The 19,297-nt window shown below is 42.5% G+C and overlaps 1 protein-coding gene across 9 annotated transcripts in view; it reads left to right on the top strand.

Annotated features, from left to right (window-relative positions):
* Positions 1-19,297, top strand: part of kif1b (kinesin family member 1B) — a 101,283-nt gene that overhangs the window by 16,584 nt on the left and 65,402 nt on the right. For all 9 annotated transcript variants that reach the window (XM_014145801.3, XM_082962099.1, XM_014145800.3 and 6 more), the window contains exons 3-8: positions 12,293-12,369; positions 12,695-12,874; positions 15,650-15,715; positions 16,298-16,476; positions 18,670-18,781; positions 19,194-19,271. In XM_014145801.3, coding sequence (XP_014001276.1) covers positions 12,293-12,369; positions 12,695-12,874; positions 15,650-15,715; positions 16,298-16,476; positions 18,670-18,781; positions 19,194-19,271 — 692 coding nt within the window. The remainder of the gene's footprint in view (positions 1-12,292; positions 12,370-12,694; positions 12,875-15,649; positions 15,716-16,297; positions 16,477-18,669; positions 18,782-19,193; positions 19,272-19,297) is intronic.

Here is a 19,297-nt window from a genome sequence, read left to right as displayed (position 1 = left end):
TGCCTTAAAAAAAACTGTGCTAATACCCTCCAGCTAATTGAGATCACACATGCATACAACGCGCGCGGTTTGTCATTTCCATCGAACACAGAGAGGATTCTGGAGAAGAAATTTAGTCATCTGACATTAACCTTTACCATCAACCCGTTTATCTTCCCTGCAATTATAGAAACTAAAACTACTGTAGCTTCCCTGTAAAACGTTTCCCTGCATTATCCAAGCCTTTGCAAAGTGTTGTGATTATGAAGCTTACATAAAGCAAGTCACTTTAGAGTCCGCCTTTTCTCAGAGGAGCTGAAGAAATTCAGGTCACTCCTCTGTAAAATGGGCGCATGTTGTGTTAGCTGGATGTCAGGAACCATGTACCACACTGGCGCTGCTGCCCACAGTGATGTATTGTGGGTGGAGTGTATGATGATTAACCAACCGAAAGCTGTGCAGAGTGTAGGGAAAACTAGTATATCTGGGGAAGACATATTTTCACAAAGACAAATAAACAAGTGAGATTGGTTGTGTACATTGAAAAACTGAACCCCAAGTTATATTTATCCAATACCAGAATTACAATTATTTATCTCCATCCTTGTATCGTTCATAATGGCTTTGTGATCACTGTTCTGGAATGTCTAAGACGTTCCCATAGCTCCAAGGCCAGATATGTATGGTAATTTTAGAGATGACTACAGGAATATGAAAAAGTCAAAATACTTCCTGATGTGGTAAAAAAAAATCTGCCAAAAGTCATCCAAACTAAGCAGACAGTCACCCTGTCATGTTCCCACCATCGTAAATATGAAGAGGACAATTTACCGCAATCCCTATATGCCCGTTGGCCCACATTCAAATTAATTTCAGGAATTGAGCGTATGCCTTGGTCTTGGGCAGCATTGAAGGACAGTTTAACCTGTATCAGCTGGAATTCTTTCCAGGACAAGGAGCTTATTTTAAAGTGGTATTAGCTTTAGTCGAGGTACAGTGTGTCTTGGTGAGTGAACAACACCTCTCCTGGCATATCCAGTTTAGTTTTGAGGTACAGCTTGTGAGAACTCCTTGAAACCATTTCATTTAACAAATATTCTTGTCATCTTTTTTTGTTTTCAGTACTGAATTTTTCAATGTTAATGTTTTTGACAATATGGCTTAAATGAGAGCCTATCAGTCTAAACCAGATGTTTAAAATGATGATAAAATCTCACTCATTTTTTTTCTATGATTTGTGTGTGGTCAAAACTAGGGCTTTAACTGTTGGTTGACTTTCATTTTTAAGCCCTTTTGAAGATAGTTTGAATGATGTTATTTTTAGGGTGGTAGATGCCAGACTCTCCTGACATTACTGTAAGGGTGTTACTGTAGACCTTGGGCAGCCTCACAGGACACAGGGTTTGGAATGAGCCTTGACCTGAGGGGGAAATAATATCCTCTTCTCCTTGAGGGGGTGCACCTGCAGGCGTGGGAAATAATATCCACTTTGGATGTCCTCCATGAGACCGTGTTCCTCTCTGAGCTGTGAAAACAGCTGAAATCTCCCACATGTTTTAAGAGGATCCCCTAGCTATCATCTTCTATAATGTCATACAAAGGTACAAACGACATGTGCTTTGCAAATGTGTATTTGCTTACTATGGATGTTTTTCAATGATTAGAAATTGATGTGCAGTTTTCATGTATTTCATTTTCACAATGTCTGGATGAATTTAAGGTTTACTTTAAAGATCAAATCCGCATTAGGGGAACTGGCGCCACTATTCTGCTATCCTATCAGGTGTGCAATGATGTCCGAGTGAGGAAAAACTGTTTGTTTGCACTAACTTTGTTGTTGTAATAGCCCAAAGGGACATGTTAGTTTCACAAATGAAAGGAGCTATATGTAATGTTTTTGCAGTGTAATTTCAGAAAATGTCCTTAAATATATCAACAGTAATAGTGGAATGATAGTGTTTCACAATATTTTTTTCCCCAAAAATGTTATTTGGCCCACACAAAATTGCGTTCTTCTTGGTCAACAAAAGAATGACCATCTCTTGTTGTCAAATTGGCTGGTGCCGGCAAATCTCTTGTCAATTCAACAATGGGCCACGCAACTTGACAACGAGATTTGCTGGCCCCAGTCAATTTGACAACGAGACGGTTCATTGTTGAATTGTTACATGCAGTACCTCTTAAGGATTCCAGCTTTTAATGTTTTAATTGTAAAGTTGTGCAATGTAATCACTGTCCTAGAGTAGATACTTGAGCAGTTAGGGCCAACATTTCCCATCTTGTCACAAAACTATGCAAAACCTTTGAATGAAACATTGCTTGCCTTGCATGTTTTCTCTCAGGCCTGACGTTCTAGAAGCCTCTCTATAGCCTTTGTGATCCTGGCCTCAGCGAGCCTGCGTAAGCTGCTAATATCACTAGGCCGCTCGGCGTGCTAGGCTAGCAATGTGTCTGTGGGCTGGGAGGCTGTTTGGTGCTTGGGCTATAGGAGTGTAGATAAGTGTGTCGGAAAGGTTAGGCGGCTGAAATCTCCCCATTCCTTCCTGTCACTGACAGTCTGTCGGCATGCGAAGCACCAGCTGCCATCTGGTGCTGTATAAATAGACAGCACTCTCGGGCTAGAGCAGCTGTCGAAGGTTAGGCTGGCCCTGCTCTCATTCCCAGTGGTTTCCCACCTGGCCTTATATCAATTCACCCTCTCTCAGCACTCCCTGAAGATGTCACACAGAAAGGCATAACACTCTGTTTATTATTTTGTTGTCATGGAGGACTGATTGGACTCATTGATTCGAGTTGATAAATGAATGGCATGCTTTGAGCACTACTGAAAAGTGCTATTTACATGTGAAAAACGAATGCCATATGCTGCATTTGCTATAGGCCTATTGTTTACCTTTTAGTTGGTGACACTTTGATATCTTGATAATATTCAGCTGTTTCAAAGGCAAATCCACAGATGAAACAAGAACAGAACGGGTGCCCCGCCTCTGTTTTGGTAAAAAGCTGAGGAATGGGCCCGGAGTTATGTAACCACTCAGGTTAATAGACATAGTAATGGAAGCAAGGACTGACCATCCATGATATCAAAATGATGATTAAAACCAATGTTATGAGGCTATACAGTGTTTGTTTACATTTACAATGTTTACAAACATTGGAGGAAAAACAAGCTTATATTTTGGTTCTCATGGAGTGTAGCAGTTGAACTAAACTCATGAGGCATTTAAGTTATATTCTTCAAGAATCAATGGCTATACACTACCGTTCAAAAGTTTGGGGTCACTTTTGAAATGTCCTTGCTTTTTTAAAGATAAGCCAAAAAAAATCAATTAAAATAACATCAAATTGATCAGAAATAAAGTGTAGACATTGTTCATGTTGTAAATTACTATTTGTAGCTGGAAACGGCAGATCAAATATTTTTATTTTTTTTAAAAGCAATATCTACATAGGCATACAGAAGCCCATTATCAGCAACAATCACTCCTGTGTTCCAATGGCACATTGTGTTAGCTAATCCAAGTTTATCATTTTAAAAGGCTAATTGATCATTAGAAAACCCTTTTGCAATTATGTTAGTACAGCTGAAAACTGTTGTTCTGATTAAAGAAGCAATAAAACTGGCTTTTAGACTAGTTGAGTATCTGGAGCATCAGCATTTGTGGGTTCGATTACAGGCTTAAAATGTCCAGAAACAAAGAACTTTCTTCTGAAACTCGTCAGACTCGCTCAAACTTAAACTTGCGCCTTTTTTCAATGTTGTTTTGAATGTCATTGACAAAACAGAAGTGTCAATGATTTCCCCCCCCCCCCACCCCCAAACATCCTTTCTGAATTTAAAAGTAAACCTCAAATGAATCATGTAGTTTTTCAAAAGTATCTGTAGTCTGATTACATTATTTTTTGCTGGTAACGGATTACTGGTAATCCCTTTCATGTAACGTTACTCCTCAGCCACCCTGTCAATTGTCTACTTGTGTTCCAAATATTTTCGAATCCAACTTTTTTTACAGCCGTCGTAAAGATAATTTGTTTTTCCAGTCTATAAACCGAGTTTACAATAAACCTGCAACTCTTGCAGCCTTTTATGCACAGTTTACATAGACCATGAGGGAGAAATGTGCTGTTGGCTGCAGTCACTCTCAAGCGCCAACAATGCTTCTCCATAGAAAGTTTCCTTTTTATTAAAGTGGCAAAGTAATCATAACGGGGGTACCGTAACACTGTGAAAAGGGTCATTGTCGAGGGGAACCGGCCGCATAAAGGCTTGTCATAACACATTACCTAATGTGTTGTGCAGGCTCTGTCGTCGACAGCAAGTACTGTATTCACTGCATTGTTCTCGTGTCTTCCTGTGTTTTTCTCTCTCCCCTCACCCAGTAAAAGGGAAAGTGATGTGAATGGCATGCAGAGTGGAAATGGAGAATTCTTCAGTGGGGGATTCAATGCCTCCCCCTAGAGTTGCAATAATTACTCTTAAGTATTTCAATAAAAAGCAACGCTATTAACATTTAATAGGATTATACAATGTTGTCGTATTGGGGATGTTTCGGTTCTCTCTTTACATGGTCTGAGCCAAAGTGTATGAGCAAAGAAATTCGATTTTGGTGGGACTGCAGATCTCAAGTTAAGGTAAACTCTTGGCCGCCTAGTTGTGAAAAAAATCCACCCCACTGGCAAAATGAAGACGATACAAAACAAAAGGCTATTGTGTCCTTATCCTGTTTGGACCAGACTTTAGCGGTGGTTGTTTCCTTAAAAGAAAGACAATAGCCTACAGGGTTTAAAAGGCTTGGTCCTAGTATGTGCTGTATCCAAGGCGCTAAATCAAATCCCACACATGGCTCGGTCTCTGTTTTGGAGAAGTTGTGAGTCCTCTGTTGTTGCTGCGACACGCTCAGCTGTTTGTCGAGAGCATACGGCTGTTGGTCAGACACTAGTTTGAGCCTGTGGAGTTGAGCTGTGTCCAGCGAGAACTCTACCACCTGTGCTAAGGCCCTGAGCGACAAGCAGACCATTGCCAAACCGAGAACGGCACGCTGAGTATGTCGGCGGCGGGCGAGTCAGAATGTGTCCTGTCCTATTCTGTTTCCTCTTTTAAGATGGAGGGATCAGTATCAGTGTTGCTCACCCTCTGTTTTAAAACATGGACTCAGGGCTGTGACTTTTTACTGGGCCAATCATGGATAAACAGAAACCAAACAGTAACACACGTGTGCCGTTGACACAGTATTGTATGGTGGATATATTCACTGAAAAGTATTCAGGGATTGAACCGTTACCTTACTCTGTCCATATGCACACAGGCCCCAGGGAAACCATAAAAATTGCTCTGCCTCGTAGAAAGGAATGTATGGTAATTACAGTTCTCTATGGTTTATTATTTCAATGGATATCTGGGTCCTTTTTTAGGCGTTTTGCTTCAGTTTTGTTCTTAAATATGAGTTTATCTAGCGACCTTCGCTCCCTATAACACTGCGAGCACTGTCAGCGGCGCATTCACTAGTGGGTATTGATCGAGACCAGTAGAAGCTAGCAGGTCCTTGGAGGGTCATCCGAGAGGCAGACGCGTTCAGCCATTTTAGGCCCTGCCTCGCCTGCCTGGTAGTCTCAGGTGCCTCTCTATCACCATCTGGGGCTCAAAGAAATATAGAGCCCAATTTAGTTGTTGAGCATCCTGTCACAAAATGGCTGCCAGCATCACCAAGCTGGTTGTTTGTCTCACTCACACTAAATTGGAGCCCCCCTGCATCACATCAGGCAACCTATAGGTTCTGGAAGAGGAACTAATGACCCCCCCCCCCCCCCCCCCATTGCCTTTCATTGAACCAGGGCACTGAGTTGTGGGTATGTCCCAAATGGCACTCTATTCCCTATATAGTGCAGTACTGTTGACCAACGGTCCCTGGTCAAAAGTAGTTAACTATATAAGGAATAGGGTGCCATTTGGGAGGTACCCTGTGAAGTGCTTGGCCTCACTCATTCATTGTCACTCCAGCTGTGGTTTGTATGAACTAATGATCTTGATATAAAGAGGATGTTTTGGTGTGTACAGAGAGGAAGAGCCGACGCGAAAGAATCCACTCCCGTCAAAATCTGTCCACGCCAGAATACAGCGAGAAGCAGACCAAGTGGGGATTTTTTTGTATGGCGGTCTGTGAGAAAGTGTTGGCTTTAGTCTGCAGATTTGTATTGCTAATTTGCTAAGGCTTATTTGATCAAATGTACGTTTTGCAATGTTTAAGTTGTGACTAATGTACTGATATAAGTGGACGCACATGGCAACTTTGAGGAAAATATTTTATATTGGTGTTGTCTGTTCCCACCTGATCTCACATCCTCCCGCCTACCTTTCTGCCTTTGTGACAACGACTCCTGTTATGGCAGTGTGTGTCCCATCCAAATTGTCATGGCTCATTTCCTGTGAGTGTGCCTGAAGGACCCGAGTTCATGCAAAAGGTGCCATGGTATGTGCCTGATCTATAAGTCCATTTAGACTCCTTTCCATTTCACAAAAATCATGTTTTCATGGCCCAGTGTGAAGGAGAATTTAGCAAGTGAAACATGCAGTACTTTCATTAAAATTGTAATGTATTTTATCTTCATATTTTGAAAGACCCTGTTTAGTTATTGTTTTTTAAACGCATAGCCTATGGCTCAGAGCCAGTATTGTTTCAGATTAGGAGTGCTGATCTAGGATCAGACCCCGATCTGAAAGGCAAAACTGGTTCTAGATCAGGACTCCTACATTTTATTTGTCACATGCTTCGTAAACAACAGGTGTAGACTAATAGTGAAATTAGGGATGCACAATATAGCGGTGAACATATCGCAATCAGCCGATATTAGCTAACAATGCCAACATCCGTATCGACCTGATGTCAAGTTTAATGCCGACGTAATAACGCCAGGTAAAATGTTGCGCTACGCGTGCAACACAGCATTCTTAACCTAGCCCACACAATGTCTGCTGTGTGGATCGAGCACTCAACAAGTCGAGCAATCATTTGAAATAGCTAAGAAAATTTCAGCGAGACAAGCTTTAGCTTGGTACCTAGGTAGCACCAATACAACTAGCCTGAAAACAATGACCTGTAGAAACTGCAGTCATGTTCATTATTCTTAGCAATGATTTAGGAATCCTTGTGAGTAACTATTAGCTATGTTGCCACTTGTTTTCCTATTGAAATTGAACTTCAGTTCATGAAAATAAATAGCTAGCCAGCTGCTTAACTCTGTTGCCCAAAGCTAACGTTATAAGCAGCCAGCTAGCTTCATCTGGTTAACGCGGTCCGGTTGAGCCTCACTATGTGTTGTGAAGCTAGCCACAATAAGGATTCTGCACGAGTGGAATTTGCGGTTTGCCTTCAAAATAAAAGTATGGCATTGACAGTGATGCAAATGAATACAAATCGTAGAATTATGCAATACTTTTATTTTAAAGTCTAACCGCTAAGTCCACTATTGTGGCTAATCCTTATTGTGGCTAGCTTCGCATAGATGGGTCCAACCACCATTAATCAAATAAGAACTGTCTTATAAATTAGGGTTATTTTAGATGACACCTAGCTATATAGTTAGCTAGCTACCTATAGCTACTGAAACAGATTATGTCGTTATTTGACACGTCAAATAGTGTTATTTGTCATTTTTGACCCGCAAAGACCCAAACGGCGTTCCATAGATATCCTGGTTGAGAATGAAACGACTGAACAAATGAATAACGAAACAGCAAGTAAGTGAAAGAAATAGGTTTTGATAATGTTTTACTGGTAATGGGGACATGTGTAAATGCCAACAAAATAACTTTTTGGTCAGTGTGGTGTGTAACCTATATTTAACTAGGCAGCCAGTTAAGAACAAACACTAATTTACAATGACGGCCCGGACGACACTGGGCCAATATTGTGCGCAGCCCTATTGAACTCCCAATCACTGCCGGATTTGATACAGCCTGGATTCGAACCGGGGACTGTAGTGACGCCTCTTGCACTGAGATGCGGTGCCTTAGACCGCTTTGTCCGTGTGTGTGTTAACTATTTAACTGTACTAGAATGCTTAAAGGGCCGCAAAAAATGTTTATCGGTTATCAGTATAATTTTGGGGGGGCAAGGAAAATATCGGTATCGGCCAAAAATGTAATATCGGTGCATCACTAACTGAAATGCTTACTTACGGGTCCTTTTCCAACAATGCAGAGTTAAAGATCAAGTAAAAATAGGAACAGTGACACGAGGAATAAATGCACAGTAAATGACAATAACGACTAAAAATAACATGGTTATCTACAGGGAGTACCAGTTCCGAGTCGATGTGCAGGGATACGAGGTAATTGAGGTAGCTATGTACATGTAGGTAGGGGTAAAGTGCCTAGGCAACAGGATAGATAATAGACTGAGCTGTAGCAGCAGTGTATGTGGTGAGTGTGAAAGATGCTTTATGAATATGGGCCCCGATATTAAGTAGCTTAATGTTGTACTTACAAATCCTAACACTTTCACCGTGTGCCTTTTACGTGTTTAGCCAACTATAATGGATTGGAATGCTGAATATACCTCTGTGGGAAAATAATTGCATTTTATTGTCCATAAACCTGGATTTACTCTCAAGATAACTTTTTCGCAGAAGGCAAATTGGAATGTTGAGAAGGGGAGAATGAGAGAGAAAAAACACTGTGCAGCATCCTCCTGTGCCGTGTCAGCAGGGTTGTCATGGCAACCAGAATCCAGTCCCGTACCTGTTGCCATGGTTGAGATGGGCAGAGACGGTGATGACGTCGTTCATTAGACAGAAGGACATGTCTCCCATTTTAAATTCAGGATTTGATTCAGTGCAGTATTTTGCACAAAAAAAAGCTACCTGTGGGAGCCTATATTTTCCCTTCTCTAGGATGTGCGTATTGATGAATATACCGGATATTGCTTATTTTTTTTCTCCACTCTATCTTCTAAAAGCCAAAGATTTCCTATAACACACACACAACTCGCACACACTGCACGGCGTGATTGATAATCCAACAATGAGACCAAAGGGCAGGGTAGGTGAGTCATAGTGCATTACATGGAGCATTCTCCCTTTCACGCACAGTATGCCCCCTGTCTTATTAACTATGGTTCAGGAGCTGCAGGATATCCAGGTCAAACACTCTCTCCTTTGGACATGTGACGATGACCACTTTGTGTTGTTGATGAGAGTAGTGAGGGGTTCATCAGGAGTAGTTGAGAAGTGTGGATCATTATTTCAATGTTTTTCTCCAAATAAAGAGTCCCTGTATCCTGCTGCCAGCTTCACATGGATGATGTCACCTTAGCCCCACCCCTAAAGGAAAGCGCATACAGTGAAGAATTATGATTTCAAGTTACATGTGTATCGTTGTGGTCGCTCGCCAGAACTGGAGAAGCCTTATAGGCTACCTCTGCGTCTATATTGATGAGTACTTTCTGACAGTTGAAACAGTCAACAGGTTCCCATCTCAGTCTGCTTGTGAAGTTGTTCCTCTTCCAACAGACTTGTCTCCCTCCCGTTTTTTCTTTTTTGATATCCTGGCCCTATTAGAGTGACGCATGGCTAAGGCCAGATGGATATGAGGGAGCTATGTTCTACTGCGAGAGAGGGGCAGGGATGGGGAGAGGGAGGGAGTGGGCTGATGGGGAGAGGGAGGGAGTGGGCTGAGGCGCTGTGGCAGGGTGCGTCGTGATCATGAATCGCCTCCAAAGGAATAAAAGAACATGTGTTCCCTCCTCTAATGCAGGCTGTAGTGAGTGAGCCATCTTCCTCACTGATGCGGAAGGTCAGCCAGGCCTATCTTAGCCACAGATTCTGTGGGTTGCTTTCCAGGACACAGATTAAGCCTAGTCCAGGACTAAGAAGCATGCTCACTTGCTAAGTGGAGAGTCCCATTGAAAGTCCTTTTTAGTCCAAGATGAGGTATATAATCTGTCTGGGATACTGGTCTAGTGTGTCTGTCCCAGTGATGGCTCCCCACAATAATACCCAACTTTCCTCATCTCTTCTCCTTGACTGCCAACTGGAATAGAATTTATTGACGTGCACGCAGACGGGTGTAATAAAACTAAAAGGGACGAAGCCCTCAGCCTTTTGACCTGTTGGCGTGGCGCCCTGTGCCCCAGTAAGGCAACATGCTGTACGCTAGACCAGGAACAGATGTGAGCATTGGCTAGCCTTGGCTAGCGCTTGTCACTGTCCTCATGCCCGAACCTGGAGCTGGGAGCCTCTCCTGGCCCAGACTCATCATCTGTGTCCCAAATGGCACCATATTCCCTATGAGCCCCAGTCAAAAGTAGTGCACTACAAAGGGAATAGGGTACCATTTGGGATTCAGCCATCATCAGCCTGTTATTACTGCTGAGTGGGCGGTGTGGCATTGGAACAGAGCGGAGGCAGTCCCCCTCATTAATAGCCCATGTGGATTGTTCCAGGAAAGGGGTAATAAGGGGTGTCTGTAACGTAAATCCTGTACATTTCAATGTCCACCCCCTGGGCTCCGGTTTCCCATTGGACATGGGTCAAAGGTGAGATCGGGCTTAATTTAGCCCCCTCGCCTCGGTGCCCAAAAAGGAAGGGGACCTGTGACTAGATGATTAGCGAGGATAGAATTAAACTCTTACCTGAGCAATTTTAGTACGGCCCTTAAGAGTCTAATATAGGCTACGCAGGCCTAAATTGAGCAAGGTATGCTCGTTGACTATGCAAAGTTGATGGAGTTCGCCTCTCTCTCTTCTGAGGAGACACTGACATTCTGTCACCATGTGACATGATATGCAATCTCCTTCCTCCTCCATATCACTGCATTATTGATCAGTGCACCGCCATCTTCTCCACACACACCACACACACACTGAGCACACACACTGAACACACATACTACAGGGGATTTCTCAGTGTGCAGAGGCCTCTTAAGTACCCTCGGCTGAAGTACCCAGCTTTAATTGGCCCATTGACTTTGAATGCCATAGCCCTAACACTGGACCTCATTACTGTATTCTAACAACGACTGGGCTCTGGTCAAAAGTAGTGCACTATATAGGGAGTAGGGTGCTATTTGGATCACAAACTGTCTTTGGAATGATGTGATCCTTCAATATAGTTAGCTGGGTTTTTCCCCCAGTCATCTGGGCTGCTGGCGTCAGTTGCTGTTGCCACTCTGTTTGGTTCGTTGCTAGGCTCCGAGCACACTCGTCACATTAGTCAGTATCCATTTTTCCATTTGCCCTGCCCTCCTCTCCCCTGCCCTGCCCTCCCCTCCCTGACCCACCACTTGGACAACGGAGGTATGCGTTTGTCTGGTTAGCCTCAGCTAAGTCCCCTGGATTGGCACGAAGTCCGGCCAACTTGCGCACAATCTGTCAAGGGGACTTCAAGCAACAACCGGGTCGCTAATATCTTCAAATATCCCCTACAGTATATTCCTCTGGGACTCCCCACTCTACTCTACTCCCCTCCCCTCCGCAAGGGGCTTAGCTTTCTGTTGGTGTGGAATGCTTGGATATCGGTACTGGTGGGACTAGGAGTGCTTCCCAAATGGCACCCTATTCCCTACATAGTGCACTACTTTTCACCAGACACCTATGGTGCCTGGTCAAAAGCAGTGGACTATGTAGGGAATAGGATGTAATTTGTGAGGCAGCCTAGCAGGCGTGTTTGACATGCCAGCTAGGGTGGGCAGAGGAGAAATGTTGTCATCATTGTCATACCGTATACATTGACACGTCAGGTGACGGATTAGCGAAACACATTGCTAGCTTTGCTGTGATGTGTAGAGACAGAGCATGTTACTGTATTGCCATTCCCACTGTATGCAAACATGTTTTAGTATCTGCACTGATTCATTTAACAGGAACTTTACAGATGCATGATCTCTCAACCACAAGGAAATAGGCAAATATAGTTGCACATGTCTTGCAGTAGATATCTACCATGTTTTAATTTGATATTTGCAGATATCTCATTTGGATTATTTGAAGGTGTTATTTTGTAAAGGGGTAAAGATTTTATTACAGAAATGCTAGTATTTTGTGTCTATTACATACTTTATAATATACATTTCCTGCTTGTATATCTCTGAGTGTAGACAGTATTTATTCTAAGGCAACAAAAATGCATTAATTTTACAAATACAGTAAACTCCAAATAGTTGAAATAGCCCAAACCCTCAATCGCGCATACAATATTTTGCAATACTTTGCAGTTGAAGTTAAAATACAATAAATTGGAAGTGGTCAAACTTATCACACTCTTACACAGTAAATGTTATCAGCCTTGTGATGTAATGTGTTTGTCTCCTCCCCAACAGTTATATCCAACCCCAAGAACCCAAAGGACCCAGCAAAGTCCTTCAGCTTTGACCACTCCTACTGGTCCCACACTACGGTGAGTTTGCTTTCCTCTTGCCTTTGTGCTGCTTTTATCCTAAATGGCCTCCAAGATGGCTGCCAAATTGAAACATTGCCTAAGCCGAACGGCATACTGTTGAATTGAAACACACCATGAACTGTACTCTAGTTCGACATAAACATACATTTAAGTGTGGTCCTCAGTTGGTAGAGCATGGCACTTGCAACACCAAGGGTTGTGGGTTTTATTCCTGCTGTGGCAACCCAAATGAATTTTTTTTTGTGTATGCATGACTATATGTCCCTTTAGATGAAAGTGTCTGCTTAAGGACATATATTATGTTTATTTTTCTCTCTTACAGCCAGAGGACCCCACCTTTGCCTCACAGAGCCTTGTGTACAATGACCTTGGCAAGGAGATGCTGCAGCATGCCTTTGATGGCTACAACGTCTGCATCTTTGCCTATGGCCAGACCGGAGCTGGCAAGTCCTACACCATGATGGGCAGGCAAGAGGAAGGACAGGAGGGAATCATTCCCCTGGTATGCTCCTCTCACCTCAATCCATCCTCCTTAGCTCACTTGAATAACTGTGCAAAGTTCAATGTTCCAATAACATTTTCACTTGAGCACAGTTGCCTCCGTGATCACAGAGTACCATTGTGGGAGCCATAGAACAGATTCAAGAAATGTCTAAAACAAATTACATTTATTCTGTTATGTGTTCTTCAGCGGAGATCAGTGGTTCCCAAACTTTTTATAGTCCCGTACCCCTTCAAACATTCAACTTCCAGCTGCGTACCCCCTCTAGCACCAGGGTCAGCGCACTCTCAAATGTTGTTTTTTGCCATCATTGTAAGCCTGTCACACACACACTATACAATACATTTATTAAACATAAGAATGAGTATTTTTGTCACAACCCAGCTCGTGGGAAGTGACAAAGAGCTCTTATAGGACCAGTGCACAAATAATAATAATCAATAATCCTTTTCTTTATTTAGCTTTCTTACATAAAATCTTATTTGTTCATCAAAAATGTTGAATAACTCACCACAGGTTAATGAGAAGGGTGTGCTTGAAAGGGTGCACATAACTCTGCAATGTTGGGTTGTATTGGAAAGAGTCTGTCTTAAATCATTTTCCATTTTAGTTTTCATGCTAGTGAGAGCCGAGAATCCACTCTCACATAGGTATGTGGTTGCAAAGGGCATCAGTGTCTTAACAGCGCAATTTGCCAAGGCAGGATACTCTGAGCGCAGCCTAATCCAAAAATCTGTCAGTGGCTTCTGATTTAAATTACATTTTCACAGAACTGCTTGTTGCAATTTCGATGAGGCTCTCTTGATCAGATATCGGTAAGTGGACTGGAGGCAGGGCATGAAAGGGATAACAAACAGTTGTTTGTGTCGTCTGTTTCTGGAAAGTACCTGCGTAATTGTGCACCCAGCTCACTCAGGTGGTTCGCTATATGACATTTGACATTGTCCGTCTGCTTGAGTTCATTTGCACACAAAGAAAATCATACAATGATGGAAAGACCTGCGTGTTGTCCTTGTTAACGCAGACAGAAAAGAGCTCCAACTTCTTAATCATAGCCCCAATTTTGTCCCGCACATTGAATATAGTTGCGGAGAGTCCCTGTAATCCTAGATTCAGATCATTCAGGCGAGAAAAAACATCACCCAGATCGCCAGTCGTGTGAGAAACTCGTCATAATGCAAGCGGTCAGACAAGTGAAAATGATGGTCAGTAAAGAGAACTTTAAGCTCGTCTCTCAATTAAAAAAAAAAAAAGAAGTGTCAACACTTTTATCACGGGGCAACGTATTACATGGTCGCTGCCCATATCATTGCACAATGCAGAAAATACAGGACAGTTCAGGGGCCTTGCTTTAACAAAGTTAACCATCTTTACTGTAGTGTCCAAAAGTTTTTCAAGCTGTCAGGCATTCCCTTGGCAGCAAGAGCCTCTCGGTAGATGCTGCAGTGTACCCAAGTGGCGTCGGGAGCAACTGCTGGCACGCGCGTTACCACTCCACTATGTCTCCCTGTCATAGCATTTGCGCCATCAGTACAGATACCATTAAATGGACTTTGGTGGTCAAGATGTGATGTCATAAAGCTGTCCAAACACTTCAAAAATATCCTCTCATCTTGTCCTGCTTTTCAGTGGCTTGTTGAAAAGGATGTCTTCCTTAATTGACCCCCCATAAACGTAACGGACATATACCAGGAGCTGTGCCAGGTCCACCACATCTGTTGACTCATCCAGCTGTAACGCATAGAATTCACTGGCTTGTATGCAAAGCAGTAATTGTTTCTAAACATCTCCTGCCATGTCACTGATGTGTCGTGAAACAGTGTTGTTTGATGAAGGCATTGTCTGTATAGTGAGCCTTTTCCCCCAGCATTGTCCCAGCCATATCCACGGCAGCAGGAAGAATTAAGTACTCCACAATAGTATGGGGCTTGCCTGTCCTAGCCACTCGGTAGCTCACCATGTAAGACACTTCTAGCCCCTTCTTATTAATGGTATCTGCTGCTTTTATACATATCTTACTACTTGAAAGTCATCTTTATTCTCACTCAAACACCCGTGGCTTATTTTTCAAATTGTCCTGTTTCGGTTCTAAATGTCTGCGCAAGAGTGAAGGTTTCCCGCGAGAGAGTAACGGTTAATGTGATTGGATGTTAATTATTTGACTAGACTACCTGTATTTGACATTGTGTTGTTATTTTGCTGAGCACTAGATGGTTTAATTTTATTTTTGGCAGTGAAGTGAGGCTACTCAGGCGAGGAAACTAAACTCACCCAAATGTATAGCCCCGTTTGAAAATATTAAATGTACTGTTTGAAAATGTGAAGGATATAAAAAGGTGACTCACCCCCGACAACATTGCGTACCCCAGTTTGGGAATACCTGGCCTAGATCATGTCCATAGTTATGCTCATATCCTTAGTTATACGAGAACGCGCAAGGCTCAATAGTATTGTCCCATTTTATTTCAACCATATTTGGAAGTTTCATGCTGACCATTCACATTGATTGGATACCTGAGTATTAAATTCCGCCCATCCCAAAGAGATTGGAAGTGCTTTGGCTCACAAACAAGCAACCGTTTCTCTCATTGCCAACCTCTTGTATGCATTCCACCTCTCTGCCGGCAGCACTTACTGCATTAAGATATTTCTCCCCTGGTTTTGGCATCTAACATTCAAACTATTTGTGTTATCTATCGATCTGCATCTCCTCTCTCTTCCTCTCTTTTAAATGCTCCTAAATGGCAATAACACATTTCTTCCTCTGCCTCTTAGCTCTGTGAAGAACTATTTGAGAAAATCAATGACAACAACAAAGACGAGATCTCGTTCTCAGTGGAGGTGAGTCCCAGACAGCAGTAGGGGCTAAATCCCCCCGAAAACTCTTTCTTTTTTTCCTTCCACCCTTACCTCAGCCCCTCCCCACTCCTCTTTCTGATATAAGCCTACCCTCCCAAATTGTAGCCCTGCAGTGACTACCTTGTTCTTATATCCAGAGCAACCTCAAAGTATAGTGGTTTCCCTAGCAATGCTTTACTAGCAGCGCATATTAGCTCAATCTTCCGTGTACTCAATGCTTAAGCAAATTCAAGTCTTTGAAATGGAACACCAAGTGATCCATATTGAGCATATACTGTGACTTCTGCATTACAAAAAGTAGCATTCCAACACTATAAATGGCATTACTACTGATTGAAAACCCTCTTCTTGACTGTCATGTAGGTGTATGGTAAAGTTGCCAATAGACGTTGATCTGGGGTGAGTTTAGTATTAGGATTGGGGGAGGGGGAGTTGATCCTGGATCTGTACGTAGTGGAAACTTCATCCCGTAGCATTGCTGTATGTTTCTGATGTCAAGGCTTCACTGTAGCTTTAGTCGGCCATGGCCAATAGATACTCATACTGTAATGCAATCACTTCTAGGTCAGCTACATGGAGATCTACTGCGAGCGGGTGCGGGACTTGCTCAACCCGAAGAACAAAGGGAACCTCCGTGTGCGAGAGCACCCCCTGCTGGGGCCCTACGTGGAGGACTTGTCCAAGCTGGCCGTCACCTCCTACAACGACATCAACGACCTCATGGACGCCGGCAACAAGGCCAGGTCAGCGTCAAGACGAGACCTACCCAGGGGCTTTGTCCCAAATGGCACCCTATTCCCTATGTAGTGCACTACTTTTGACCAGAACCCAGGGCTCTGATCAAAAGTAGGCCCTGAATAGGGTGTAATTTGGGATGCACAGAGGAGTGCGTGGGGACGGAGGTGGTTGGACATAAATGCACACAAATGATCATATAATTTAAGAATCAAATAAGAAACAGTTCTTAAATGGATTTGCTTGAAAAGTCATGCTTTTCAGTGAGTTGTTTATCCAGATTTTATCCTGTTTTAAGCTGAGTAGTAGTTGTTGAGTCTATGTGGTTGATTGGATTGTTGTTAAAGCAGTAGCTTGGTCACTGTTCCCAAGCTCTCAGGCAGGTATCTCTTCTTTTGGGACTGTGTGTGTTTGTGTGTGTGTGTGTGTACATGTACACATGCCTACCTTGCTGCGCATGCGTGTGTGTCACGGGAGTGTGCGTTCTCGTGTGGAAGAGTGAACCCTGCTTTAATCTTCTGCTGTTGACTCGGAGAGCTTATGTCTGGAATGTGGGTTGTAAAGCCCATATCTCCTTAGTGTATATCCCACATGTTTGTTAGGGTTGGGTGGTATCCAGATTTTCATATCATCATACCGTTCTTCTCTCATCCTGTGATTTACAGTATTACCGGCTTAGTACACAAGGGGGCGCCAAAAAAACGCTAAAAATCCCATTGGGCATCTATCATCAGAATGCTAGCAAAATTAGCACAGGTAATAGTGAATTCAATGGAGGCTGCTAGCTAGATTTGCTAACAAGCGCAAAAGACAAATAAATTGCGAAGATGGGCAATCCAGCTCATAAAGTTAAACGTGTGTGTGGGAGCTACCGTATATGTTTTGAGTTTGGACATTTACAAGGGAATGTGAACGAGAGACATTATGCAAATGAACAAAGTTTTGACCCATTATTGTCTGAAGAAAGAACAGTACTGGCTATGGAGCTGCATGTGTACAAGCTGTGTCTGTGTGGAGTCTGGAGTCGTTAGTGCAACGGGCCTGCCTGCTCTGCTTGGAGAAGAGGGGGAGAGGAGAATGAAGAGGAGAAAAACACAAGGAAATCAAGATTGCAGTGGCAGCTGTACAGATTTCTCAAACATGGCAGAAAGCTAGCACTATATTCTGCTCGGCATTAGACTAATTTTATGCTTCAGTTGCACTTCTCCACTCAGATTGGATTTCACGAACGGGCATTCTATCAGCAGACAGCGCTCTGACTGTGTAGCTACTTTTTCTGGTACTTTTCGGTTTAGCCTACTTTTCACGGGTAAAGTGCAAGATTAACTTTAAGCCAAACATTAGAAAGAATGTAGCCATCTACATTTCCTATGATACTCTTTTGGAATATGATGGCCATGCATTGTTTTTGCAAAAAAGACCTTGCTTTTTAATTATACGCTCATTTATTTGTTTAGCTGCCAACCAATAGCGTTCAACTTCTGTTGTCATCTGATGAAAATTAAGGTATTTTCTGCCGAATGTGTTGCACAAATGTGTTTTCTGTGAATGCAAACTTTAGTACGCCTCTGATCACTCTATTGAAGCAAAAAAAACACTGACTTTCAATATAAAACGCGTCAATACACAGCTGGACTCACCTGCTCCTGCTTTCTCTGGTTGTGCTATTTACAAACGCTTAACTGGCTCAACTGTTCTGGGGAACTACGGTAAGTTTCATGAAGAACGTAATCTGCTTTATCTCCTAATAAGTTGACTGCAGTTATTTACTTAAAAAGTAGCTACAAATATTAACATATATTGAAAAACGTCATTGTTTCGACGGTATTCAAAAACCATCCCGTGGTCGTTTCCAAATACCCGATATACGGTATACCGCCTAAGCCGTGTGTGTGTTAACAGCTTTAAAGCTTGGTATGGTATTGAAAATGTCTTAACCAGGGATTTACTTAAATACTGTATTAATGATGTTTTGGATATTTTATTGTAATTATGGGAAATGCAGAAGTACTGAATGTATTGTACGAAAGTCTTTCCTTGAATAACAATACTCTGAACACTCAATACAGGACGAAATACGTGCCCATATAAGTCTTACATCAACATTCAAACCATTTCAATATACTTTTTAGATAGCAATACGATGGGTTTCACATCTTTCCATTTGGTGTGATTCAACTAATGTGTCAACTGTGTTACAGGACGGTGGCAGCCACCAACATGAACGAGACCAGCAGCAGGTCCCACGCCGTCTTCACCATCGTCTTCACGCAGAGGAAGTACGACAGTGAGACAGACCTCTCCACAGAAAAGGTGAGAGGAATGGGATCCCAATTTGACCTCTCCACATTTCCTGTGATTATGATGGACATACAAAGGAGCCACTGTCAGTATACACACAATGTCTATTGTAGTGTGATACTATCAGATTTCTGTGTAGAAGTCGCTCTTCCATTGACTTGACAAAAGTATATGTTTAGGTATTAATTGGTTTAGAATTGCAACTGTTTTGGTTATTAATATTATATTAGTGTATGCAGTTTGTTATGAACTAGTTGTATTGGGTAAACTATTTAGCTATACCTGCAATTTCCATGATTAGGATATTATTTTTCTTACGGTTTATTTTGAATGTAATTAAAGAAAATAATAATGTGAGGCAATTGATGGATTTTGTGTGTGAGTGTTAGTCCTAAACTAATTGTTCCCATCTAACCCGTTCCAGGTCAGCAAAATCAGTCTGGTGGACTTGGCAGGCAGTGAGCGAGCTGACTCTACTGGAGCCAAAGGCACCAGGCTAAAGGTAGGACCCTTGTAGCTCAGTTGGTA

This window comes from Salmo salar, chromosome 15 (assembly GCF_965601325.2).
Source record: "Salmo salar chromosome 15, fSalSal1, whole genome shotgun sequence".
NCBI lineage: Eukaryota > Metazoa > Chordata > Actinopteri > Salmoniformes > Salmonidae > Salmo > Salmo salar.
Note: the sequence above shows the minus strand (reverse complement) of the source record. Positions and strands in the feature narration are given on the sequence as shown.